The sequence below is a fragment of the Telmatherina bonti genome (genome assembly GCF_933228915.1).
Source record: "Telmatherina bonti genome assembly, chromosome: 13".
NCBI classification, from domain to species: Eukaryota; Metazoa; Chordata; class Actinopteri; order Atheriniformes; family Telmatherinidae; genus Telmatherina; species Telmatherina bonti.
The window spans coordinates 18,949,311-18,976,781 of NC_136611.1; the positions used below are offsets into that span (position 1 = coordinate 18,949,311).

Here is a 27,471-nt window from a genome sequence, read left to right on the forward strand (position 1 = left end):
ACGATTAGAAGAAACTGTTAAAACAGCTTAGATTAGTTAAGACTAGTTAAATCATTTATTAGATTTCTTCTTCTTTAAAATGCCAGATTAAATTTGAGGTTGAAAATTGTTCATCAAAAAAATGTGATCAATCGTTTTGTGTTTAGACATCATGTCAGAAGCTGAAGCCGAAGACGAGCGAAGCTACAAAACTGAAAGCCAGCTGTGCAGGGGACAAATGCAGGAAAGTCAAAAGGATGGTGAAAGGCTGAAAAGCACAGATGAAACAAAAAATAATGCAGATGTCAGAAGAATGGAGCCTGACAAACTGATGGCAACTGGGCAGTCCCAAGTCTACACTGCAGCCAAAGAGAGCCTTTTCTCAAAGACACCACCTATTCCAAACCAAGCACTGGTATGTATTGTTTCTTGAATTGAGGCCTTATTGTTCGAACCTTTGCAGAATGTAAAAATATTTCTGCACAAATATGCCTTTTTTATCATTTCTATTGTGAAATCTATCATAAAAATATTGCATTTCCTGAAATAAATGTGTAATCAAGACATTTAAAGGGTTACTGTTTATTTGTTCTCCTCCAGTCATTAGAATGGGTCTTTGGGATGAATCCAGCTCTTCCTGTCTTCAGTCTGCAAGACCATGATCAACTGGTGGTCCTTTACGCTGGAACTAATGTTGGAATCATATATAATCACACATCAAAATCCCAGCACTTACTGCAGGTAAATATTTCTGCCAGAATTTAACAACCTGAGGGATAGCAAGGTCTGAAATTCAGAAAAGGCATCCACAATCAATTGATCATATTTTAAGGTGAATGTAAAGGTATGTTAAAAAACAAACAAACATGGATTTGAGGTATTTAAAAACTAGAAATATCCACATGTAAAATAAAACTAAAAATAAACAATAAAGATCATCCAGATGCAAATAAAACAATTGCACTGTCAAACTTTGTGTAATGAGTACAATAAGATTTCCTGAATGTCATCACTTCAGCTGAAGTACTTAATCAAATTATTTTGTACATTAGAGGTTTCCTACAGTTAATGATAAATATGCTCAAGTTTCCAGCAGAACATCACATACTTCATATTTCTGGGATTGTGGGAAGCATGACATCAGACCTAAGTGACAGAAGTCATCTTGTTATTCTCAGCAAAGATTTCCTTTCTTTACATCAAATCAAGATGAGGTTTATAAAAAGGCAATGCTTGGCTTTAAACACTTTGTGTAACCTAGTTTAGTTATATCCTGTGTGGAATTAGAAAGGCTGAAAAGAGTACACTAATGTAAACAACATTTCAAGCTTCATTCACATAGGGGGGAAAAAAATCTAACACAGATCCTATATTTGCTTAGTAAAAAAAGAAGAAAGACTAATGAGTAAAAAGAAAAAAAGAAAAAAAAGAAAAAAACTACAGAAGCACTCAGAGAGCAAAAACCTCCCCCAAGGCCTTTAAAAAGTTCCTGGGTCCAAGCAGTGATCGGGATCACCACCAAAATGAAATCAGTTCTTCCTTTTCACAATTCCAACAACTCCTGAAAATTTAATGAAAATGTGTCCGTAACCTTTTGAGTTATCTTGAACAAAAACAGACAAGCAAACAGATAAATGCTGGGTAAAACGTAACTTCCTTGGCAGAGGTAAAAATCCTCTTAAAAATTTCTTTTAGTGGTGATGATAAGTAATGTCTTTAAAATATTCCCAGGGCACTAGTGATGAGCTCAGCAGAGAAAAAGATCTGTTTTTAATTAACTTTTTTCACAGCTGGAGCAGGAACAGAAGTGTATGGAAGGAGATGAACAGGAGAGGTACCATGAAACAATGTGCCGGGAATGTTTAAGTGTGGTACAGGAGGTTGAACCCAAAGTACAGTTACATTTTTTAAAGAACTACTCAAAGACAAAACCTCACTGACTTTCTTTAATGATACTTTATTAAGAAATCTCTTGTTATGTTGGCTTAACATGGATAAAAAGTGTTACACCGACTTGTGGAGTTCATTCAACTCAACTTTGTTATCAAGGAAAATCAGAAAAAATGAAAAGAAACTCATTAACATGTTTCATAAATGGCACTTTTCAATCCAATTTTTTTTTTTTTTTTTGTCAAAAAATATTTGGACCCAGCTGAATGTTTACAATATGAGGCTTTGGTGCTACACAAAACAGTGTCCTGCGGCTCTTAATTCTTAATGTCTTCAGGGTCACTCCCACCCCATCTCATGTATGTGTGTGAGTGAGGACAGACGCTGGATTGCAACAGCAGATCGTGGGGTACAGAGCATGGTGATGATATGGGACTCCTACTCTGGGTGACTCTTCATTCTCTATATGTTAAAGTCATTGTTGGAATAAATTTTACTCTTATTGACATCACTGTTTGCGTTAAAATCTTCCAGCATTCCCGTGCAGACATTTTTTGATTGTCACCCTGCTGAAGGTGTCATTGCAATGGCATTTTCAAGTGACGCAAAATACCTAGCAACCCTTGGTAATGAAGAAGTTCAAGTGAGTATAATAGCATGATTAAATAGATTAATGCTAGCGTACAGTAAATAGCACACTGCTGTCAACATGTCATGGCTGTCTTTTCAGTGTGTCTGCATTTGGGATTGGACCAGTGAAGCACAAGAACCCTTGAGCTGCACCAAACTTGATCCTAAATTTGGTTTTCAAGTCAGTGATCTCTGTTTTCTTTTGGTAGCTGAACATCTTGGATTTGATGATGGAATTTAGGAGGTTTCATGTTCAGATGTTGAAATTTGTTTCAGGATTACATTATTTTTAAACCGGGGGATAGTACTCAGCTCCTCAGTAGCAGTAAAAGTCATGTTTTACATTACAGAAGGGTAAGTTCAACTGTGATTTGCAAATGAAGAAAAAACAACAACATATGCATTGCGGTGCAAAACAATTGCATTAATTTGTGGGTCCATTTTCAGGCAAGGGAAAATCTACAGTTCTTTGCGCTGAAGCTCAAGAAGGTATCATCAAAATCTTTGTCAAGAATATCTTTGTATTTATTGGGTCTGAGTAATTTCATAGATGTGTGATCTTTTTATCATTGCAGTTCAGTGATGCAGCTGCAAAAGCTATTGGTGCTAGCGCATTTACTCAGCCGTCTCCCAGTGCTTATTCAACTGTCCACATTGCTGATGTGTGTCTCAGTCGGTCTGTGTTTCACTTGACAAAGCCTCAGATCCTGACAGCCACTGCAGGCAGCCTCGTGGTATGGGATATCAGTGAATATTTGATAAATCCCGAGAGCATGCCCTTTGAAAAACACAAACTAATCTACCTTCAGGACCACCCAATCACTTTTCTCAGCATGACTGATGGGTACCAAAACAAGTTATCTTTGCTGATTAAATGTTGCTCTGTACGACTTGGTTGTGTGACTTTTCTGTTTCTTTTCATCTTACAGTTATATTGTAACTGGCGACATTTGTGGCCAAATCCACTTTTATGATGAAATATTAAGGGTTCTCACTCAGTTCAATGACTTGAACCTGGGTGCTATTGTCTCCATTTCATTTTCCAAAGAGTGTTCAGAAGGATATCTGGAGGACCACACTCTCGAGGCCAACCCATTAATAGTCAGGTATGATGTCCAGTTTAATGTATCTGAAACCTCTATTGTTTTTTTCTCTTTTTTTTTTTCAATTTTTTCTTTTTTGTATTGGGAGATAATGCAATTTAAAATAAAACCAAGTACGGCATTTTAACCAGTCTGACATTTCTTCTTCTGCAGGAATTTTATAGTGTCAACAATCAATTCCAAAGTTGTGCGTGTGAAAACACAGAGCAGTACCCCTCAGATTCTCCTGCATGAGGATTATGCGCCTCTCGATGCTTTGGCATGCCACCCTCATCAGTCACTTGTGGCCATGGGAAACCAAAAGGGCAGTTTAAAAGTATGGGATTACAACAACAAAGCAATCATTGGCAGGAGGATCTTTGAGACTGAGAAGCACATTCGGTGTATAACTTTTGACCCTAAAGGTCAGCTTGTTCACTTTGTTGTTGCTGCAAAACAAAAGGCTGTTTCATGTGGCATATACCAGGCATTTCCTGACTGCTGTGTGTATACTGGTGTTACGTTCAAGATTTACACTTTTGTCTCAAAACAGGGTTATACCTTGCTGTTGGTTTTGGCAGTGGAGCTGTTCACTTATTAAATTCTCACACTTTGCAAAGTGATCCAGAGGAATGTTTCCATTACACAACAGAAAGCATCCACCTCATCACCTTCTCCTCAGATTCACAGTACCTTGCTACTGCAGTGAGTATAAATAACTAAACTTTGCTGGTTAAAACGTAGTGGCTCCAGACTAAAATATGTAATTCAAGCTTGATGTATGAAGAGGAGGAATACAGGAAAATGTGTGTTGAACATGTGATTATGAGTTTTTTAATTTGCTCATTAGTGCTCTAAAAAGGCCTTCATTTATTTGTTTTAAGTTGGCTTGTGTGTAGCTCTTATGAGCTGTCTGTTGAACCTACAGCAGCTAGAGGTCTCAGTTTGGACAATTAGTGAGGAATTCTGACGGAGAGCTTTGCTAAGGAGTAACCTCCCATAAGTGGTTCATTGCTGAGCAAGTTATAAACAGCTAAACCAACTCAAACTTAAAAAAAATACTTTAAAGGTAAAACTTTGTAAAAGTTATGCTCAGTATTAAGCTAATAAACAAGTCTGACACGACTCTTGACAGACTGAGCTGATCAGTGTAAGAATGCATTAGATACACACCCAAACTTAAAAGAGAAAAAAGAAATAATAAATCTTTTTTATTTATTTGTTTGTTTTTTATTCAAGCTTGGTATGAACCTTTTTCTCCATGTTCACTGTTAGGATGCTGGGAAAGCAGTGACAGTGTTCCACTTACAGGAAAGTGAAGATTCTCCTCGTCGTTGGATGTATCTGGGAAGATACTGCTCTCATTACAAACCCATCACAGATCTTCTTTTTGGGGTCCATTTGGACAGTACCCAACCAAGACTGCTTTCACTGGGAATGGATCGCCGACTGGTGTGCCCACTTTTGCCATTCAACTACTTTGTAATACCATTTCCATCACAGCTTTAATTACATTCTCCTCTTTTTCTATCCTCTATGTGGAACTGAATAATAGGTGGAGTATGACCTGGAAAAGAGTGCCATGAACAAGCTGCTAATCCTAAGCTTGGAGCATATTGAGCAAAGTGCTGTACCATTGTGCATGACTTGGTGTCCTCCCCTTACAACAGAACAGTTTATTCTCATTGCCTCAGATCAGTTCAAGATTAAGCTTTTAAACAGCACAACCAAGATGTGCAGGTTTGTAATATACATGAACAAAATCACATTTCATGTTATTGACTGCTGTCACTTCAATTTATTGGGGAGAATTATTACATATTTGTGTAATGTGTTTTATAAAAACAGAAAGACTCTCCTTGGCCCAACATTTGGTACTCCCATCAAGCAAATAGTAGTTCTTCCCAAGTCTAAAGAAGCTGATAGAAGCTCCTATCACCTGGCATACATCACAAATGATAAGGTTGGTTCTAAACCTGGTTTTTAGCATTTTTTTTTTCCAAAATCTGTTTAATTGTGTTTGTAGTATTTTATTCTTTCAATTTTTAAATGTTTTTTCTTATCACTTATTTATCTGATGCGTATTGTCAGTGTTAAGTTGGCATTAAATAAGGCTGTACAATAGGGTGTTTTATGTTTTATGTTACCAGTAAAGATGCTTGTATGTCCTGCAGGTGGGCCTCCAGATTTTGCCTCTTGATGGAAATCCCTACAAGTCCAGTGCATTGATCTGCCATCCAACAGGGGTGTCTGCCCTCGCCTGCTCCAACGACGGGCGATTTGTTTTTACTGTAGGAGGGTCTGACTGCAATGTCTGCTCATGGGAAATTAACCTAAAGTATAGTTTACAAACACCAACCTAGGAAATGGTGAACTGTGTTATGATATTTTCCGAAACAGGTCTTTTATTTATGATTTCTACAGTGTACTGGACGCAATGTCTAACATGGGTGGGAAGGACATGGTGCCGTTTTATACTCTCTTAGATGGAGGAAGAGATGGCAAGTTTTACAAGGTGAGTTTGAAGTTTTGCGTTTAACCCCACAAGCAGTTACATTAAAAATCAGTAATATACTCCTCCTGTGATACTTTGTTTACGGTAGTTATGTATTATGGAATGAAAAGTAATGTCTTGTACCACAGTCTCAACCATTTTTAATTCAGTTGACTTCATTTGCTCAGTGCCTTTGCAGATGTTATTGTGTCAGCAACCTTTCTGTTAAAAAGCAAATGTGTTCTCTACATTGTGACTGTTAAACTGTACCGGAGTAGAAACCATAGTATCATAAGGTTAATTAGAGTCTTCAAGCACCTTGAATTGATCATCATTTTGCATTTATACATTGATGGCTGTGATGGTTGCGGTTGAGCAAATATCTACTATATACATTTACGGCACCACTGTAACCACAGCTTTTCGGTGTTCTGACCTTCTCTGCCTCAGGAAATGGAGGATTTCTTTTACTACTGCCTAATCCGTCACCATGGCACTGACTTGATGAAGAAACAACAAGTGCCTACAAAAATTTCCCTGTCAGATGTTCCCTTTCTAATGAGAGCTCTTGGGTACTTCCCAACTGAAAATGAGGTATGATCAACACAACAGAAAAACTTTTATTCATCAGAATTGTGTTGGAAGTTCAGTTTGTTATTTTTCACTAGATAGAAAACATGCAAAATGAGGTCAAATTCAGCAAATATGCCGAAACAGGAAAATATGTGACTGACATTGACCTGGAGGAATTCATCAAGCTCTATGTCAACCACCGGCCCGCTTTTGGCATCTCAAGCAATGAGATAGTCCAAGCGTTTAATATCCTTGGTAACACTGACAGTACAGGACAGCATGTTCTGCTCAGACATGAGCTACTACAACTTCTTCAAGTTCGAGGTATGCTGCAAACCAGAGAATGAACATTATTCTGTACTTTCAGCTTTGTCACTGTAATATTCAGAAAAGAGCTCAACTGTTCTGTATTTTACTGTCAGGAGCGCAACTCCACTAAATTATTTTTTTTTTTATTATTAACAGGGGAATGCATGACAGAAGAAGAGGTGGCAGAGTGTTTTGCTACACTTTTAGGCCTCAATGAAGAGGAAGAGGATGAACATGTAATCTGTAAGCATGACAAATATCTCAACATATACTATGAAAGCATAATCACGAGTCATGACTTAAGAGTTTCCTTTATTGTAATCATTGCTGTTTGATGTGTTCATCCAGGTGAGGATTCAGAGTATTCATTGGAGGTTGCAATCCCAGATGAGATATCTATGGAGACTTTTACAAGTCACATCCTGGGTTTACCATCTCCAGCAGAGCAGAGCCTTAGTTCTTTACCACCAGAGTGATAAATTCATTGACCAGTTGGCTTGTTAACGTGAAGTTTTACAGCCACAAAAATTTTACTTTGCTGTATTTTTTTTTAATTGTTTTTAGGTGTCTTCATATAACATGTCCCATCAGAGTACCTATACAATGCATTTTTTTTGTTTGCATTTAAAATATAGTGAATAGATGTCATTATTACAGGGGCACTGTGTTATTATTTCAGATTCTAATGTTTGGTTCATTTTTATTTTAAACAGTTACTCATGATGAGTTACAAGTTACTGTATCAATGTGTGACGATCTATTCGAGTTATTAAACGCATGTAACATACTCTCAATACTTCTGGATTACTTTACTGTCAAAAAGAAGAACTATTGCTAATAAGTTTATAAAATAGATAAAAGTGGTTCGTACTTAGTTATTTTCTTTATTGAAGTGATTTTTTTTGTCTCCTGTTTTAAGGGTGTAATATAAATGTAATCAAGTAATTGAGCAGATTTTTTGACTAAGTCAAAGAACTTTTTTGAGTGCAGAAATTTTACATATATACATACATACATACACACACACACACACACACACACATATATATATATATATATATATATATATATATATATATATATATATATATATATATATATATATATATATATATATAAAACATACATAAATATTAGGGGTGTGAAATTGGATTAAAAAGATCAGACATCAGGATTTTTTGTTTCACAATCTTAAAATCAGTTATTTTTGTTAAAAAAAATCTATGTTTTTTTAAAATAAATACAAATAATCAATTGTAATTTTTTTTCTTTTTTATTGTTTTTCTTTATCTTTTTACTTGTCTTCTTGAGCCTTTTAGCAGCAGAATAATGGTCTGATTACTGTATTGTTTTTTTTTCCCTCATTGAATTCAAGAAAAATAACTAGCAAAACATGTTTTGTATATTTTATTTTTTAGTTAAAAAAAAAAATCAGCAAAATCGAAGAATCTTGAGAATCGCAATTTAAATCGAATCGGCACCCCAAAAGAAAAATTTGAATATATATTTATATAAATATGTATGTATAGAGAGAGAGAGAGAGAGAGAGAGAGAGAGAGAGAGAGTATTTTGAGCTGCGTTGTGGGTGAGGCTCAGACGATGACCAATCAGAAACGCTTTAACACAGCAACTTCTTGCTCCACACAGAGAGCAGCTTTTTGTCAGCTGGTTCCTGGGACTGGTGGGTGGCTGTGTCAAGTATCTAACGAGATAACAAGAAGTTAACTTGGCTGCAGATGGTCAGTTGCAGACTGTAACATGGGTAGGTTGAGGTCTGCGACTTTTTGGCACCGATTTTACCAACTTTAACAGCCGGACTGAAAGGCGTTTCCTTGCGACGTTGGCAAGCCCCATGAAAAAGAGGTTTTTATTGTCCTAGCTCGCTGGCTAACATTAGCTATTTGTTTGGAGAGCTCCCGACATGGCTACCAGGGAGAAGTCTCAGCGGCAGACGCACCGCTGCTCACCGACCAGCATAAAGCAAGAGCAGGATGACGACTCGGACACGGAGGAGACCAATCTGGGGCTGCGGAGGGCAGACGGGCTGGAGTCGCAGATCATCCACAGCGGGCACTTCATGGTGTCGTCGCCCCACAGCGAGCACCCTCCGAAGAAGGGTTACGACTTCGACACTGTCAACAAACAGACCTGTCAGACGTATCATTTTGGAAAAGCGAGCACGTCGCATTTCTCCATTGACGCTTCCCTGACTAAACTCTTTGAATGCATGACCCTTGCCTATAGGTGAGTTACAACACGGTTATTGTGCATGCCATGTGGTAACGTTGACTTCAGCCCATCTTTAACCCGTTCATGTTGAGCTCTTCACCATGTCAAGCACATGACCAATGAGCACGCACTTAAATTGCTGTCACGAGTGTGCTGCTCTGGTAACTTCCTTCTCGACATGTCGTTTTCTGTGGAGTTCAGTTTACATAGCAGTGAAATGGGCCTTCAAACTATTTACCTCAATAGCAATGCTCCTAAATGAAACAGAAATAAAATTTATATTCTTTCAGTATCATAAAATGCTTTTATTTATAGTGTGTTTAAAAAAACAAACAAAAAAAAAACAACTTTTTTTGGCCAAAGAACTGCACCACAATAACCACAGAAGAATAAAAATAACCCTAGTAAAATCAATATATTTTAAAAAAAAAAAAAAAAAAAAAAAAATCCACAAATTTCTAGATTTGTGGATCAAGATAAAAAAAAAAAAAAAACTCAAACTCATGCTCAATTGAAAAGGCAGTGAATGTGTTTTAGGGTTAAATAATAATAATAATAATAATAATAATAATAAAAAGAGTTCTCTGATGTTTATCAGGCTTTACCTTGGGGACATGAAAAGGTAGGTGATCAGCAGATCTCAGTGATCTGGGAGGCACATAAGGCTGCAATAGGTTTGATAGATAAACAGGTTCTTCCCATTTAGAGCCTTGTAGGTCAACAGTTAAACCTTAAAATCTACTCTAAAACAAACTTTGAGCAAAGGAAGAAGTTACAATAATTAACTGTGATTGTGCTTAACTTGGGTGCTTGTTTTATTCAAGTGCCCAAGATGGCAGCCCCAAAGTAAGGTATACTTTCAGAGCGAATCTTTTACCTGCTTGATTTTACAGGCAATACTTTATTTTGCAGTTATTCTTTATATTAAATAGATAACTTTAAAAAAAAACAAAAAAACTTTTACATTACGCAGTCTGAGGAGCATCAGAATGGAGCTAAAATACACTGCCTGAAGAGCTTCAGCATGTCCTGTTAAATTACTAGGGGCAAGGTTCATTCTCTCATGATGGTTTAAATGCTTGAGTGAAGACTGGAGGGTACAGATCTAGCCTACTGTGTCATGTTTGAAAAAGAAAGTTGTCAGAACACAATATGAATTGCATAATGTTACTTAGCTGCTGATTAGTTGACTGTCTTAATGCCTCTCATTGTTGTCTGAAACCAAAAAATGTGGAAAAATAAATTACCCTTTGTTTTGTATCCTGCCACTGCCTAAAGAAATGCAGATAAAGTATTTCACAGTTAAATTAAGTTTAGAGTGCATGTACCAGGTACAAGAGTATTCAATCAGCATACTGTTTTATCGTTTTTTTTGTTGTTGTTGTTTCTTTTTAGATTATTATGGTCAGAACCAACACAGTTGTGATCAAAGATTTCTTTAGACTATTTAAAACATGGCCCAGCAGGTTTTCAATACCAACAGGATGACTGAAATATTAGATTTTAAGGCTACATGTTGTTTACAAATCACAAAGAAAATTTACTGCATTATCATTCCCACCTCCCATTACGTCCAGATTGCATTAATCAACAATTTCTTTCCTAAGAATTTTTTTCTTTAATTTTTTAGTTTAAACATCTTTAAGTCTAAAACATGTCAGAACAGTGTAAAAATGCATCTGGAGTTCCCTGAGCCAACTTTTTCAAATTACTTGTTGTATGCAACAAACAATCTAAAACCAAATTATTAGCAAATTTTCATTAATAAATGATGGAAACAGTGGCTTAATCAGTTACTGACTTGCCTTTTATTTTCTAAACTTATAAATATGCCACAGTATGTGGTGCGTATGGAAGACATTGTTCATGATATATCCTTTGAGTCTAGAAATATACTAAAAGCAGAACTGTAAATGTTAATAAGTGTATTGTCTTTAAAATAATGGAAAATTAGTGTTTATTATTGAGATGCAGTTTATGTATAGTAAGGTTCACATTACTCATGGTTCTCCATTTACAGCTGTAGTGTTTGTAACATTGATGCCAGCTGCAAAGAGGATTCCCTCTGACTTTGCACCAGAGTTGACTCTCTGGGAGGTCTATTTATAGCGCAGTTACTGTTCTGTTGTTGTCATTCATCCTATAAAAAGATATGAGTAAATAGTATATGTATGTAAGTATTTAATAACCCTTTCTTGTCACAAGAGTATTGCTAGATCTGAAAAGTTAACAGTGCCCTCCTCTCGTCAGCGTACAGTGTATGTATATACATGTACACATGTAAGGGCCTCCTCTACAGAAGTGTTTTTCATACCATGCCAATTTTTTCAGGAAAAAATTGAACAAGACTTTACAGGAAGGACAGATGGTAAAAAAGCTCAAACAGGAAGGATGGATTGAGGGAAACTGGGAGCAATCCTTTTTGGATTGTGATAAACATTTTCCTATCACAGCAGTTTTTAAACTAGATATAAGCTCTAGACCCTTGAAAATAAAGAAAACTTTGCCATGTAAACAACAGTCTCAAGACTGTTAACTCAGCATTTTTACTGGCACGAGGTTCAGTGTATTTTGGGACAGCTTCTTCTGTTGATGTTCACTGATGCAGAACAAACATAGTGCTGGTATCTTTTATCTCCGATACTGTAACCATACCAGTGCACACTGTGTCTTCCTTTTGCCGCACAGGTTGATTATGTTCTCAACGTACTCAAAATCTTAGTTGGGTTTGTATGTTCTTGTGATAAGAGACAAATAAATCATTCTGAAGGTTGAGCATGATTTTAATAGAAAAAGCTCATATGTTGTAATGGAAGAAAAGAGGGATAGTGTGAGTTCATGGTTATGGATTCATGAGAAAAAAATTAGATTAGATCAATTAGATTTTTTTCTTCTCTTTTTGTCATTAAGTAGTTTGTGTTTCTTTTATTTGCTCATACAGCTTGTATGTTGGGCACGTTAAAGTTCTTGGTGCATGAATGCTGTCGTTGGCACCATACAAATTCATCCATCTATTACTTTTCCTCCATTCATTGGGTTGTTCGTTGGGTCAGACCTCAGGCCATCTTGGGAATCCAGGTAGAGCCAGACTGGACTGAGGGAGTTTTGGGTTTGCCCCTGGGTCTCCACCCAAACATAGACTGCCCCCCAACTTCTTTTTTTTCCCAGAGCACTTAGCAATTTTTGTGCAGCTTCTTTAAGAGTACAAAGCTGAACATTAATTTACTTCCAAAAGCCTCTTGGTGGCTTTTCTTTTAGACAACCACAAATTAGACAAGCAGTTATAATGGGCAAATACTGTGATGCTTAACCAGGAAAACTGATTATAAATGTTTTGGGGTTTTTAAAAAAAATTTTTTATTTCTTTCTGTTTATTCCAATAACGTGTCATCCAGAAATGATCAGTAAAGTCTATTTATAGTAGTGGGTCATCTGATACCTAAATATTGATGGTTAAAATGATAAAAGATTTGATAATTAAAAGTTGAGGCAAATATGGATTGAAAGTAATGTATATTGTATGTTACGATTTATTGTGTGTATTGCCACTATTTGTTTAAGTTTTATTGTAATGTAATATAATGTCGATTACTTTTCAGAGATCCTGTGTAATGTTAGGGTATTATTTATAAGGGGGTTTTGGACCAGATACGTGTTCAACTTCTTCTAAGACCGTTTTCAAACTTAATAAGCTTGTTTTTTTGTTGTAATGACTATTTGTTCTGTTTTAAAGTTTGTTTTTTAGTTGAAAATAAATTCTAAAAAAGAAAAAAAAATACCCTAAAAGCTTAAATAACTCTGTTAAGGTAACCATGACCTGAAAGACTGAGAATCTTTAACAACAAGAAGGCAGCAAAGCTTCAACACTGTGTAAATATAAATGGGGTTAGTAAGTTGTAGTGTTAGGACTGATTACTTACATTTACTATTCATCATTAACATCTTAACGACAATGGTGGGGGTGTCTATTCAACTTGTAAAAGATAAGGCAGCTTATCAGCAGCTACCTTTCCTCTCAAAGTTTACCTGGCCTGTGGGCTTAATTTATGAAGGTAAGATAGGCCCCACATCTCCCCCCATCACCACACTCTGCAATCTGTGTTCACGTTTTGAGCAGTGATGGGAAGGTAATTACTTTCAAAGATATTGGCTCTTTTGACTCAGCTGTGATTTTAGACAAGTTGAACTTTCCACTCATTAATGCAGAAGTCATTTGACTTTTAGTTTTATTGTCTTTTCAGTGGTGAGCTGGTTTCTCCAAAATGGAAGAACTTCAAAGGTCTGAAGTTGCTCTGGAGAGACAAGATTCGTCTGAATAATGCCATATGGAGAGCCTGGTATATGCAGTGTAAGACTTCCATTTTGTGTATTAATTGGTATGCAAAGATTGTGGACTGTGTTGGTTGATAATTCATGAAAGATAAAACTGTTCTTTGTATATATCGATAAATCTCCATTTCAGCATGTTGCCTTGTCAAGCTTTCAGGATTTAGACTACTTTAGCTCAGTTGCCATGCATTTTTATTACTACCCATCTTAACAGTACTTTACAAACCAACTGTGAAATCAGGAACTATTCAATGGGTCAGTAGAGGATTGTTATTATGTCCGTGATTATAAGTAAATTTCTTTCAAAACACAAACATCATATTGATATTCAGCATCATATGAGTAATGACCATTTATCTGACTGTGGTGTGTACAGGAAGCTGTAGTGGTCTTTCATTTGTTGTGTAATTTTGTTTATGAGTGGATTGAGCTGTTTGTTGCTTTTTTTTTTCCTCAGATGTGGCAAAAAGGGAGAATCCTGTGTGTCACTTTGTAACACCCCTAGATGGAAATATAGACTTGGATGTCCATCGTCCTGCAGAGGTAATGATAGAAAAGTACATTCAGTTTAAGGCGTATGGCAACAGTGACATTGTTCTATCACGTAACCAAATTATTTTGAAAATAATTTTATGTTCAACCTCTCAAAATATTACTTATCATTTAGGTTTTTCTTCTCTTTTTCACTTATTTCCTTTATGTGGACTTTGGTTTAGTTTTAGTCTCTGTATCTTTCTTCCAGGCCACCGCAACAGAGGGGAAATGTTGGAAAAGAAGAATTGAAATTGCCATAAAAGAATACCACAAGTGGAGAACATACTTTAAGAAAAGAGTAATTTTTTGTCTTACTTTCTGAAATATACTATAATACTTTAGGTTTTGTCAGGATAATACTCTGTCTCACTCTGTCACGTACTCACTCTCTACTAGTCTATCTCAGATAATAATAACTGTATTTGACTTCTGGACTCTGTTCAGCTAATGTAGCTTCTACTCTTTCATAGCTACAGAAGCACAAAGATGAAGACCTCTCTAGCTTACTTAAGGTATGCAAAACCGTCATGTTCAGTTCATCAGTGTTGTTAATATCAATGTGATAATTTGAATCTGCTTAACAAGATGTCATCACTAATAGAATTAACCAATGCTAACTTCAAATTATTTTACTTTATGAGCAATATGACATATTTGGCTGTTAACTTTATGGCTTACTTGAACAGGTTTTACTGTTACATTACATACTAGCATCAATGTAAATACCTTTATTGGTACCACCATGACAAATTAGTGTGACAGACATATAGTAGTTGTGTAAAACAGCATCATTTAAGGAGGCAGTTAAACAAAATACTGTATAACCTCTTTTTTTTTTTTTTTTAAATATATGTTTATGCTTTTTTTTATACTCATGCTGGATGAACTTCACAAACTGTGATGTAGTAATGGTCATTGACTTGAGCACAGCACAATTTTAAAAGCTGAAAACAGGATCTCTGCCCCCTAACAACTGTTTGTCATATGAGAAACTCTGTGTGACCTTGAGGAGTAACATTTTTTCTATGCAAACATGTTTTGCAATTAATATTCAAAACAAAAGTTCTGCACTCTGCTAAACAAAACAACAGTGAATAGGAGCAGTTCAACAGCAGCTGCTCAGACATCTCAGACATGCTGGAGCGTAGTTTTCTCTTGTTTTGCTCAGACTCAAAGGAAAACATAACCAAACTAACCCGCCTCTGCTGAAAGGGCCCGTCCTCTAATGTGAATGCTTCAGTTCAGATTGTTGTAAGTGATACGTGCACGTTGCTGTCTGACCTTGACAGACTGCTGTTGCAAAAGCGCTTATTCAAACACTTTCAATGGCAATGCAGCAAATAGAAAGTTGTCCATGTGTGATAGTCTCATGTGTACAAACAAGGTAATATTGAAAAATTATAGGCACAATGAGAATGGTTGCATTTTAAACAGTGTCCTTTATACAGTAGTTATATAGGATTTTCTGCTTAGCAGGAAAGAGCTTCTCCATCAGCTTGTTTATCTATATGACTTTGCCACAGCAGAGTTCATCATTCGAATGAAGTTTTCTTTGAAATACATAATGTTTGACACATTTTTGCCCAGCAACTATTTTACTCTGAATTTAAGTACCACACAAAATCTGAGAATTGGACAATCTTCTAGATTTATTTCAGTTGTTCATCTCAAGCTTGGCATGCTATTCTAAACGGGCAGAAAGTAGGATGCTTGGATGAAGTGAAAGTTACAATTTTTGGAAAATATACAGTATATGAAGGCATGTGGATGCTCTGAATTTTTTTTTTTTTTTTTTTTTAAATCCACATTATTTACATTGTTTATGTATGTGGATACTTTTTCTGAATCTGTCCTAACACTAGGTGCAATTTTAATGAATTTTGTTATAAAACTGCTTTAAAGTGAAATGTCTTAGTGTAGATATAGCCTCGGGTGTCTTAACATCCTCTGACTGAGCCAATGACATGAAAATTAGGAATCTGTATGGTCCAGATTATCTGCAACAAGATTATTTTTACCTCTTAATCCAGCTATCTGCTTGGGGGTCATCATGTTGTTCATTGATGCATAATAAATTTGGGGCTTTACAGATATAGAAATGATTTATCAGAGTATTTGCTTGCTTTATATTAATGTCACTGCTTTTTGCTAATGCACATAAATGCATGCTAGTGTGACATTAACTGGCTTGGTCATTGCATTTTGAATACTCAAAGGGGCCACAGGAGCAGCTATCGCTGTTTGGGGAAGTTTCTCCAGACATGCTCCGGTTCTCCTTTTATCAGGATGAAGAGGCTGCTGCACGCCGTATGCCTCGTAAGCATAATGAAACGCCTGCCCCTATGGAGATGGACCCCATCTTTGACATGGATGTTCTGATGTCTGAGTTTTCAGACACATTGTTTTCAACACTGGCCTCACATCAGTCCTGTTGCTGGCCCAATCCAAGGGAAATTGGTGAGTAATTCAAAAGATTTTTATGATCTGTGTTATCTCATGACTAAAATAATTTGGTATTGTCATCCTAACACCTATTTTCGCCTTTTTAATAGCATTTTGTATATATGATTTAATTAACAAACTTTATTAAACATTGCAGCAGTAAGTGTGGATCTTAACAATATACATGTATGGTTGTCCCTCCTCTGCTCCCACCTTCCACAGCTCATGCAGGGAACGCAGACATGATCCAACCAGGACTCATCCCCTTACAACCCAATCTTGACTTCATGGACTCCTTTGATCCACTTCAAGGTAGCAGCAAGGGTGTAGCCGCAGTAGTAATATACTCCAACTAATAGTTCACACTATGTAGGAATCAAGCGCACATGTTGTAACACTGTGATAGCAGTCTGCTTAATCTAACGCAAAAGGTAGTGTGGTTTTACTAACCTCCAGCTAACATAGAGACTCTTGTTCCAGACTTATTTCACAGCCTTCGTCAGCCCGCGTTCCCCTTTGTTTACCCCACTGCATCATCTGTCACCCCTCTACCCAGCAGCAACTCTCAGTCACAGGTAAACACCAACCCAAGGCTCAGTCGCTAACACAATCCACCATGACAATTTGTTTTGATTTGTGGTCAACCATTGGAACTTTTTTTAGTATATTTCTTTCTTGATGCAGTTAAATCAGATTTTTTAACTTTACTAAATAGTATTTAGCACTTTTTCCACAAGGTTCTCTTAAACTGATTAACCGTTTTAACTTCTGTTTGAGAAATAATCACTAATGTAAAACCATAGCTAAAAATTTACTGCCTCTGCTAAAATCCCTAACAGGAGCCGTACCTCAAATTTGACATTTACTGGTTTATATAAAAGATATGCATCTGACATCTTCACAAATAGAGACAAATTAATAGGTTATATTATGTTTGAAAAATAAGCACCAACTCAATATTCACCGTTCATCGTTGTTCATCGTTTCTCTGTCTGATCTCTTCATGTTTATCTCCAAAAATAATGACCAAGGGTCAGCATGAGGAAGAGTTTTTCTGGTGAAAATCTGTGGGTAAAAAAAATGAATGTAGCTGGCTTAAAATTTTCCATACTTAATTCTGATGTAGATATCTGTCTCTCTCCTCACCTGCTAAATTACAGTTTAGTATGTAATACCAAATTTTAGTCTGATGCAGCTCAGTCATAACTGGCAACAAAAAGCTGTGGGGTCAGGACCTGACATGAGTAATGCAAGCTGCTTGTTATCATCTAACCAGCACCTGAAAGCAAGTTCAATACTAGCATAAATATATAGATAAAGCTGCAAATCTTCTGTCATTTTACACTACAAATATTCTAAATATATTTCTTACCTTTTTTTCATTTCTTGTTAGGCCCAGTTAATGTCATCCTTGCAGCTCACACCAAACCAAATCCCCCCTGCTGGGACTCTTCCTATTTCTTCTTCCACACCCAGTCAAACCAGTCAAGCAAGTGGCGAAGCTACTTATGAACAGAACTATATGCCCCTATTTTCTGGGCATGTGGCTCCCAGTGATCGACCAGGTGTTCCCTCTGTCTCTCAGCCGTTGTCCAGAGATTCTTTGGAACAGTGCCTTCCAAGTCCGAACCTGGCCTCGCCAGCCCCCATGGTTTCCCCGGCCTTGGAAAACAGCGAAACGCTGGATGAGACTGCAGCTCCTTCTGTGATTACACACACAGCTCCCTCAGCTGTCACACCCAGTGACACAGCCACCACCTTCAGCCACATCTCGGACTATAGCTCCATAACAGCACCATCACAACCCTCTCCATCCCAACTCCAACCCCAGAGTTCTCTGTCTGCCTCTACCTTCCAGCCCCCTCAGGCTTTTGCTCTGCCTCACCCTTATCAGTCAAACAACGCCAACAAAGTTCGTCCAGTGCAAAGAATTGCTCCTGCTAACACACTTTCTTCTCACCTCATCTTCACAGGTCTGTGATTTCTCATTTATATATTGTGATTTTTTTTTTTTTTAAATATTTGATCTGGATTTAAAATGGTGTTGCTTTACTTTAGTTACCATAAGAGACCACCCAAGCCTTTTCAATTGAGTCATTATTGATTTACTATTATGATGTAATCCACAAATACTTTATCAAGTTGTGACAGCAGCCAAGAGCAACCATGCTCAACGATTTCTATTTTTCTTTTTTCCATTGTCATCCTCCCACAATATAAAGACATGCATGTTTGGCTGATTTACATTTCTAAATTCTCACTAGGAATGAGTGCAAGTATAATTAAAGTCTCTTTTTGTTGGTTCTGTAGTAGATTAGCGAGCAGCTCCACAACCCTACATTTAAATCTGTTACCTCAAGAAAAAAAGCTCTGTTTTCTTGAGATAACATGATAAATTATCAAGTTACCAAGAAAAAATTGTGTTTAAAAAAAGAAACGTGAGCAGCCAGCTTAACAAAATTCCCTTTCTAGACATAATTAAAGTGCAATATATGGCTTGCAAACCTTTTTGAAATTTGCATTTTTAACTGAACTTATTCTTTTATGTAGAAAAGTAAAAACTTTCAATGCACATGTATCCTCCCAGGCCCCTTTCCCGGACACGCTAATGCTGTGATTGTTACACCCACACCCCTGAAAGCAGATGTGGTCTCCACTAACGCCAGTGTGGTCATCTCTCCCTCACATCTTGGAGCAGTATGGTTTTCTTTTGTTTATTTCAAATCTGCCACAATAATATTATGGAATATAATTAAATATTAATAATAAAATAATAATAATAATAATATGTCTAAATGTAACTAACTACAACTGTAAGTATAAATGTAAGACTGGAACACTTTTATTAATACAGTAAGAAGGATAGAGTGGTTTTGGTGGATTCAGTTCACCGCTCTATCAAAGCACCTATATGCCCAAAATCCGTTGTTTTTTTTTTGTTTGTTTGTTTTTTTTGTGGAAATAATGTCAAATTCAGATTTTTTTTTTTTTTATGTGTACTAAATTTGTTATACATGGGTTATTACGTTAACTTAAAGTGCTAATTTCATAGACTGATCTTTTTATTTATTATTTAATTTAGCCAGCCCTGGGGAAAAAAATCCCACATTTTTCTAAAAATAAATGTTAGCTATATATTTTTTTACAATGATCTTGGGACCCCCTGACATGATCTCACAACCCCCATGGGGGTCCTGCTTGAGAACCACTGGCCTAAATGGCAACCATTCCACTTTATATATCACATTTAGTTGCAGTCAGCCTTGATTTACATGTTACATCTTTACTTGTTTCTCAGGCATCTGGATTTCACATTTTACCTCAAACACAAAAGTCTCCCCAGGCGGTTGTCTCAAAAGAGAAGTCATATTCTTCCAGTCCCAAAAGTCAGAACGCCTCCTCTGGTGTCGGTGAGAATTCTGTTTCCACATTAAAAGTTCCTTGAGACTCCAAACCAGCTATTTCTGAAAAAGTATTCATGTTTGTTTTCCCATTTAGTTCACAGTCTGACAGGATCCAGCCAAGGGTCACCGTGTGGTTTAGATCAAGTTCCCAGCCCCCAGTCAATAATTATCAGCAGCAGTACAGCTTTGGTAAAGAATGAGTACAATCAGGTTTGTATTTCTGTGTTTGGGATCTTTTGAGGCTTTCACTGGGTGAAGCTATGTTGTGCATGTAAAAAAAAAAAAAAAAAAAAAAAGACTCTTTTTGTCTTCACATTGGAGCTGCATGGTGGCGTAGTGGTTAGCACTGCAGCCTCACTGCAAGAAGGTCGCTGGGGCGGAGGTTCAAATGGTGGCCATTTTGTGTGGAGTTTGCATGTTTTCCTCCTTCCTCCCACTGTCCAAAAACATGCATGTTAGGTTACTCTAAAATGTCCTTAGTTGTGAGAGTAAGTGTGAGTGTTTGTCATTTTGTGTTGGTCCTGTCATGGACTGGCAACCTGTCTGGGGTGTACCCTGCCTCTCGCCCAGTGATCGCTAGGATAGGCTCCAGCTCCTCCCGGCCTTTAATTGGACTAAGTGGTTCAGAAAATAACTGACTGTCTTCACATCAAAATTAGTACCATTTTCCCTTTTTCTTTGTAATATGCAACAGAGCCGAAGGACAATACACATATCTGCAGAACAAAAGAGACGAACAAACATAAACATTGGCTTTAAGACGCTCTCCAACCTGGTTCCGACTCTTAAGTCACAAGCAAATGTAAGTCTGCAAGTCAAAACTATTAAATAATTAATTTGTGAAAGATTCATGGACAGTATTCATTTCTAATATTGTGTTAACATGTATTTATTAACTTTGTGTCTTTAGATCACAAATGCAGTCACTCTGCAGAAAACGGTGGATCACATCGGGAAGCTCCAGCAGGAGAGGCAGCAGATGCTGGATGAGGTCAAAAGACTACGAGAGGAGATAGAGGAGCTCAATACTTCCATTAGGTATAAAAAAAACAAAAAACAAACGTTGTGTTCTTATCATCCATTTGACCACCATGGAAATGTTGCACTGACTTTGAAAAATTTATTTGTCAACTCTTTCTGTCTCCTTTCAATCCTTATCACAGCTTAAGTCAGGAGCAGCTCCCTGCAACAGGTGTTCCATTGAAGCGAAATCGTTTAGACCACATGCAAGAGAAGTTTAATGAATATGTAAAGAGTCGCACTCTTCAGGACTGGAAGTTCTGGGTTGTATCCTTGAATCAAAGTTAACTTTATTTTGCTTAATATTATAACAACCAAGGCAACTAATAGATTGGAGAGATGTAGGTTTCTTATGTGTCATCAATAATGAAGAAAACTGCGATACAGTTAGTGTTGTCCAAGGATACTTTGGTAGACAAATGACTAATTCACTTGTACAATCTCACCAGCTATGTTTTAGATTGCAAAGGAAATGGTTACACTGTGTTGCCAAATAAAGTTGACCCACACTAGTAAAGGGTTTTCTAAGATTTATCTGAAGACTGCTGCCTTCTCTTTAAAATTAAAGAAGCACACACAGTTTAACTATATATGGCCATGAAAATGTTTTTTAGATAAGGAGAAATAATTCAAACAACTGAATTATTGGTTCTGAAGGCTGTTTTCGATTAATTGTTCAGCCCTACTTCTTTCCAAGTTTGGAGGGGATCATCTCCATACAAAACCACTTGATGAGCAAATCTGGTAATTGTTTAGTTGTGATCAACTTCCTCATATTGTATCTTTTTATTTCCAATTTTATGACTAAAATGAAACCTGTGTGCATGTCAGGATATAGTTTAAAATTCCCTTCCTCAGGCAAAGTGTGAGCTGTTGTTCATTCTCAGGGGTGTCATCTCCTCTGAAACAAGAGTTACTTTCTTCTCTCAAAGCCTAGTTTATGGCTTTGGGGATCTCAGAGTCCTGTTCTTTTTCTGATTTGATTTGATGGTGGAATAGTCTCTGCTTGTTCCAAAGCAAGCTGCGCCTTCCATACTCTGCTGGCCTTTAACACTTTCTGAGCCTAGGGTTGTCTGGCAGCTATATTACAGCTCATCTCTTAAACACAGAACCTTGACCTCACCTTTAATGGCCTTGTAAGGAAGCCTCTCTGTGGTTTCTATGAAGAGCATTCTTGGCTCTCTGTCCCAATGTGTACTAAAGAAGAAAAATGCTTTCTGATTGCAGCTTGTATTTATTTATTTTTTTTAACTTCCTAACTAAATAATTTATTAATTTAACAAACAAACAGTGGTTTTATAAGTCTATTAAATTATTCTTGGAAGTGTAAATACATATATAACCTCACTCTGCAGCGTTTATCCTTGACTGTAATGCATCTCAGTTCAGCATCATTATCAAGCCTCTCTTTGAGTCATTCAGTGGAATGGTGTCAACTTCGAGCAGAACAGAGCTGTGCCAGACCACGCTGCAGTGGCTCGATCGTCATTGCTCCCTTCCTGTCCTTAGACCCAGTAAGTAAGAAGAGCCATTTCTTTTCAGCACGGACACGGTCACACAGACATGAGTGAAAACATCATCACCGCATCCATTCGATGATTAAAAACAAGTATATCAGCAGTTGTGGAGCCTTTGCGCCCATGATAGGACATCCTTCCAGCTGTGGTTTGTGCATTGAATCACTGCAGTTGTAATTATCATGCTTTACAAAAAACATGTTTTTTTTTTTACCATCTTCCCCTGATCTATATTTTTGATGGTGTTTAAGTCTGACTTCAGTTACTTCATTGATAATAAAAATATTATGTCAATATATATCTATCACCCAGTCCCAGCTACTTGAAGACCAGGTTTTACTCCAGTAGGTGACACAGAATCAGGTTCATCTCTCATTCCTCGTCTAATGTGTCACACAAGCAGATCATTAGTTGTACTGAACTACTCCTCAGTCAGGACATGCAGGTCTCTGAAGCACTTTGGAGAATCTCAGAGCTTTATAATAAATCAGCCAAAGAAAAATAACATTTTATTAATTTTGTTATAAACACTGATCTTAAAATTAGGCTAAAAGTTTTATAACAGCCTTTCTGGTCCCATTTAATTAGCTTTTTAATGTTTTGCTTCTGGAAGCTGGAATAAATGTTTAGTTCAATTAAGTTACACTTAAAATAGGGCAACATATTTGGTTTGATTATAGTTCAGTTTCTTCCACTGAATTTTTTTGTAGTACAGAATATTTTTTTATTTCAGTCGAACCTCTGGAAACTGAGCTTTTTTTTTCTATTTATTTGTTTTTACATTTAATCGGCCAGTTGGATTTTCCTGCATCATTTAGCATCAGTCAGTTTCATTCAGTGCCATGTTTAGAAAACACTTTTTCTCAATGCTGCATCCATGATTGAACGTTTTCTGACACAAGTCACTAATTACAGTTGTACTCACTTTTGCTTTGAGGTATTTCCACTTTCACATTTTTCCCACATAGATTTATCAAATGTATTTTAGTTATCAGAAAAAATGCAGAGCTTTTCAACTCAGAAATGCACAGATGAAATAATTCAGTGTGCTTTACCTCTGTTTTTCAACACTTCAAAAAGTGCAAGATGAAACTTACAGTAAGGGGTTTTCCTAACTTGTCCCTTGTGTCTACACTTGAGTTTAGAGTTGCGTAAGTTGCTTTGCATTCACGGTTTACAGCTTCAGTCTTATCTGACTGTTTTCATCAACCCTACGTTCAGTCAGAGGAGGAAGCTATCTTTTGAGGAAAAAGATAATGGCATGAAAATGTTGTAACAAGTTATTCCTCCTGTTGTACAGCAGATGCCATACTTTGCTGGATGTAAGTGGCAACAATAAATAAATAAAACAATGAAAGGATATAAAAATGGAATCACTTTTAGGATCTACTTAACTGCAAGTCATGTAATGCACTGATATGTAGTAAGACAGTTGTTTAATATTTTCTCAAGTCATGGTCTCTGTGTGTTTTAATGTTTTCCAGTGGTGCTGAGTACACTCCGTCAGTTGAGCACAACCACATCAATACTGAGTGACCCCTCCATGCTCCCTGAAGAAGCCTTTCAGGCTGTCACATCCTCAGGTGTATAGCCATGCTCTCAGGACGAGTTGAAGTCATCCAAAAGTCACCTTAAATAGTGTTTTTCCACTAGTACAGCATTCAGCAAGGTCTTCCTCAGATCTTTGATTACCAAACGTATCAATGAAACAACAAATGTTGCCTTGAGCTGAATTACGTTTATACTAAACGTAGTACATAGATGGGAATGATGCAGTAAGTTCACCTACCTTCACCTACTTTAGGTGACAATCTTCTAAGTACCTTGTTGGTACTTGTGGTTTATTTCTTGAACAACAGTATAGATTTAAAAAATGTGTTTCTCATCTAAAAACACAACATTGTGTTTTAAAAAAGGGAAAATCTAGGAGAATTTTGATAGCATGTTGTCAATTAGAAGCATAAAAGTAAGAATATCACTTTGTAACTAGGAGGTGAGATTAATGTCGAAGTTTTTCTTTTGAGGTTCTCCTAGACCTCACAGCAGAATGTCCATCACCTGAGATATGGTTGCTTGTGTGCTGGTCTGCTGGGCCAGTAAGCACAACATGAATGAGTTTTGTTTAATTTTTCCATCCTTCATTAACTCAGGTGATTGTTTCATTGCCAGTTAACGCTTGCGGTTTCCTGGTGGTTCTCCGTCCACGCCAAACTTCTGCCTTAAGCGCATTCTGTTTATTTCTAATGAGTTTCACTGCAATAGAAATAAAATAGCAGTCTTCAATATGCTACAAACATGGCTGTTTACAGGGGCATGTAATGTGATGGAGTGATTATTACTTACTGCCCTTATAGGGAGCATAACTGACAGTACAAAGCAGTACAAAATATACACATATATATTATTTTTTACATGTACAATGTTGCATGATCAAGTCTGCAAAAAGGGGTCCTTTTGTATTCTTTGTTGGTCACTCAGGGCCACATTTGTGTGTGAGATTATTTCCGTCTGAACACATCAAGTCAGGATCCTTCTCAGCAAGAAGATATTGATGTTAGTAAGGGTGCGAGTTAATTTATTTATTTTTTTCTTTCTGGTTCTTGGTTACACTAATTTGTTTTGACAAGAGACGGAGAACAAAAACTACTCTTTCATCTGGAAAAACAATACGAAGACGCTCACTAATCGGTACACCAGAAAGCTTATCCATCCATACTGTGCAGTATGACGAAGCACTCTGTTGACAGGCTGTAGGTGAAGCACCATGGAGATGTAACTGGCATGTTATACATACATCATCCTTTGGGTCAAAGTGTCCTTACCTATAATCAATGCAGACAATGTGCCCTTTTTATTTTGTTTTTAATTTGTAGTTCAACACTCCTCAGGCAGACATGGATATTGTGAAATATATTTTTATTTATTTTTTTATTAATGTGCAGCTTTTACCACCAAGCTTTTATTGTGAGGTTTTGTTTGTTTTTTTCATTTGATAATTTTCTTGTCAAATGCAAAAACAGACAAAGCCAGTTGTAATCAAACTTTAGCACTGTTGCACTGTATACTGGTGTGAATCATATTTTAGTATTTTGCTAGTCAAATAAATATCCCATAAAATGGTGAGCAGTGTGCTGCTACTTTATGCCGAATGACATATTTCCTGTTTAAGCAACAGCCCACATCTTCTGTTTGATCAGTTCCAGTCAGCTGATCAGGTACCTCCCACAACTCCACATCAGTTCAGCTAAAATTTAGAAGTGGAAACAATGTTTAATTGCACACATCACTTGTGCGCAAGCTGAATCATCAATATTTTTGTTTCATTTATAAAAATGACATTCATAAATATCATTGCAACCACAAGTAAATCGTTGTAGTGAGATTGTTCAAGTAAGATAATTTAAGAACACTTTCTCACTTCAAAGTTGGATTTAAAGGGAACTTTAAAACCTCCTTTTTGCCCAAAAATATTTATTGTGTAAGTAACAGAATGCTCCTCTGTATGCAGCTATTGTACATGAGAATGATTTTACTGTAATCATGTCTTCTCCTACTGAAATGGTAGCATTAATATGCACCAATTTTACCCTTGTTTGTGTCAGGACTTTATTGGGTCTTAACCTCCCACATCTTATATTTTTTCGGAAATGTTTCTGTAACAAACCAGTTTGGGGTTCCTATTTTTGCTTGCCATTTCTGTGAGGTAGTGTTTGCTTAATGATGTACAGTAAATCATTGCAGATTGAATCTGCATTTGCTTGTTCTCTCCATATTTCTACATGGTGTTTTGTTTGTCTAAAGAAAAAAAAAAACCTTGATATTTTCTTATGTTGTGTATGACCGTTATCCAAGGTTTCAGATGCAACAGCTTTTAAAATGCCTTAAATGATTCTGTATCATAATAAACAGAAGACAAGTACACCTGTGACTTGATTGTTGCATTTTTTTAAATAAATATTTGGTTTAAAAAAAACAATTTAGTGTATAATGTATTCAATATATTTATTCTATCTTTAAATAAATATTGAGTTGAAAATAAATATACATTGAATAGTGCACAAGAAAATCTGCCTGGAGCTTAAATGTTTCCTCCTTCGACTTAAAAAAAAAAAAAAAAAAAAGAAGAAAGAAAAATCCTGACTAAACTATTCATGGCTACTTAAAGGGGAATTGTCCCATTTTTTGAACGTCTAAGTCTGTCATCCACAAGCTGCAACAGACACTTGGCATACATATAACTCTGGTGGTCCTGCTCGAAGGTGGGAAGGCTGCAGGTCACGTGCGCCACCTGGCCGCTGTGTATCTGCTCCATGTCCTGGAGATACTGGCTGCATGTCATAAGTGTATCTCTGAGTCGGAGCCGCTCCGACTCCGGGATACACTTGGAGAGTTTTTGGATGTGGCAACGATAGGAAGAAACATTGTTGATCTGCTGCTCCGTCACATTCAGGGAGGCGCAGGAGATGTTGGGAAGAAGTCCTTGGACATTCTGAAGGAGCGAAAACTTCAGTCATTTGATATTGTTTCATCACCCCTGCGGCGTATGATTGCTCAACTATAGTCAACATGATGCTGCGTTTTAACTGCATGCTGTGTTTGACCTCCGTCTTTAAAACTGATGAAAAAAAACCATGTTAACTTCTGTGCTCCTGGGATGATCATAAAACTAATGTATAACATTTATAATACCAATGAAGAAACAACACTTGTAATGTAATCACTTCCCTTAAAGGTGGAGTATGTAAGATTTTCAATATTTTCAAAATAAATTAACTAATAAAATAACTACAATCATAATTAGAAAGTTTTTTGTTTTTTTTTTAACATGCAGGTTCCAGTCTGTTCATATTTGATGCATTATTAAATTACAAGTTTAATTAATGACAAATGACAAAAAGCACATTTCTTTTTACTAGTAGGCAAGCATTTAAGAAGGGTCTTTGTCATTAATTAAACTTGTAATTTAATAACACATCAAATATGGATAGACTGGAACCTACATGTTTAAAAAAAAAAAAACTATATAATTATGATTGTAG

General features: G+C 36.6%; 2 protein-coding genes across 3 annotated transcripts; both read left to right on the forward strand.

The window, feature by feature from the left end:
- Positions 1-151: 151 nt before the first annotated feature.
- cfap251 (cilia and flagella associated protein 251) lies at positions 152-7,433 on the forward strand (the record flags this gene model as incomplete). Its single annotated transcript, XM_079251654.1, has 19 exons — positions 152-394; positions 580-720; positions 2,207-2,316; positions 2,404-2,512; positions 2,600-2,680; positions 2,947-2,988; positions 3,075-3,343; positions 3,429-3,605; positions 3,756-4,006; positions 4,135-4,286; positions 4,857-5,033; positions 5,137-5,321; positions 5,430-5,544; positions 5,756-5,919; positions 6,006-6,096; positions 6,526-6,669; positions 6,744-6,972; positions 7,114-7,200; positions 7,306-7,433. 19 exons carry the CDS (start codon positions 152-154, stop codon positions 7,431-7,433), a joined length of 2,895 nt encoding a protein of 964 aa, XP_079107780.1.
- A 1,210-nt stretch (positions 7,434-8,643) lies between these two features.
- On the forward strand, positions 8,644-26,346 carry mlxip (MLX interacting protein). 2 transcript variants are annotated; one of them, XM_079251825.1, is made up of 17 exons: positions 8,644-9,201; positions 13,428-13,534; positions 13,973-14,058; positions 14,258-14,347; positions 14,520-14,561; positions 16,266-16,506; positions 16,714-16,803; positions 16,972-17,066; positions 17,885-18,464; positions 19,079-19,188; positions 19,790-19,901; positions 19,990-20,105; positions 20,590-20,697; positions 20,806-20,933; positions 21,059-21,182; positions 22,300-22,429; positions 23,917-26,346. In XM_079251825.1, the coding sequence occupies exons 1-17, from the start codon at positions 8,879-8,881 to the stop codon at positions 24,021-24,023; spliced, it is 2,589 nt and encodes an 862-aa protein (XP_079107951.1). In that variant the 5' UTR covers positions 8,644-8,878; the 3' UTR covers positions 24,024-26,346. The 2 variants fall into 2 exon arrangements, with proteins under 2 accessions (XP_079107951.1, XP_079107952.1); XM_079251826.1 differs by having other exon boundaries at positions 16,335-16,506.
- The last annotated feature ends 1,125 nt before the right edge of the window (positions 26,347-27,471 follow it).

Coding starts and splice junctions, on each gene's coding strand:
- mlxip (XM_079251825.1), top strand. CDS start 8,879: ATGGCTACCAGGGAGAAGTCTCAGCGGCAGACGCACCGCTGCTCACCG. Junction 19,902..19,989: donor GAACGCCTCCTCTGGTGTCG/GTGAGAATTCTG, acceptor TTTCCCATTTAG/TTCACAGTCTGACAGGATCC. Junction 20,698..20,805: donor CTCTTAAGTCACAAGCAAAT/GTAAGTCTGCAA, acceptor TTGTGTCTTTAG/ATCACAAATGCAGTCACTCT.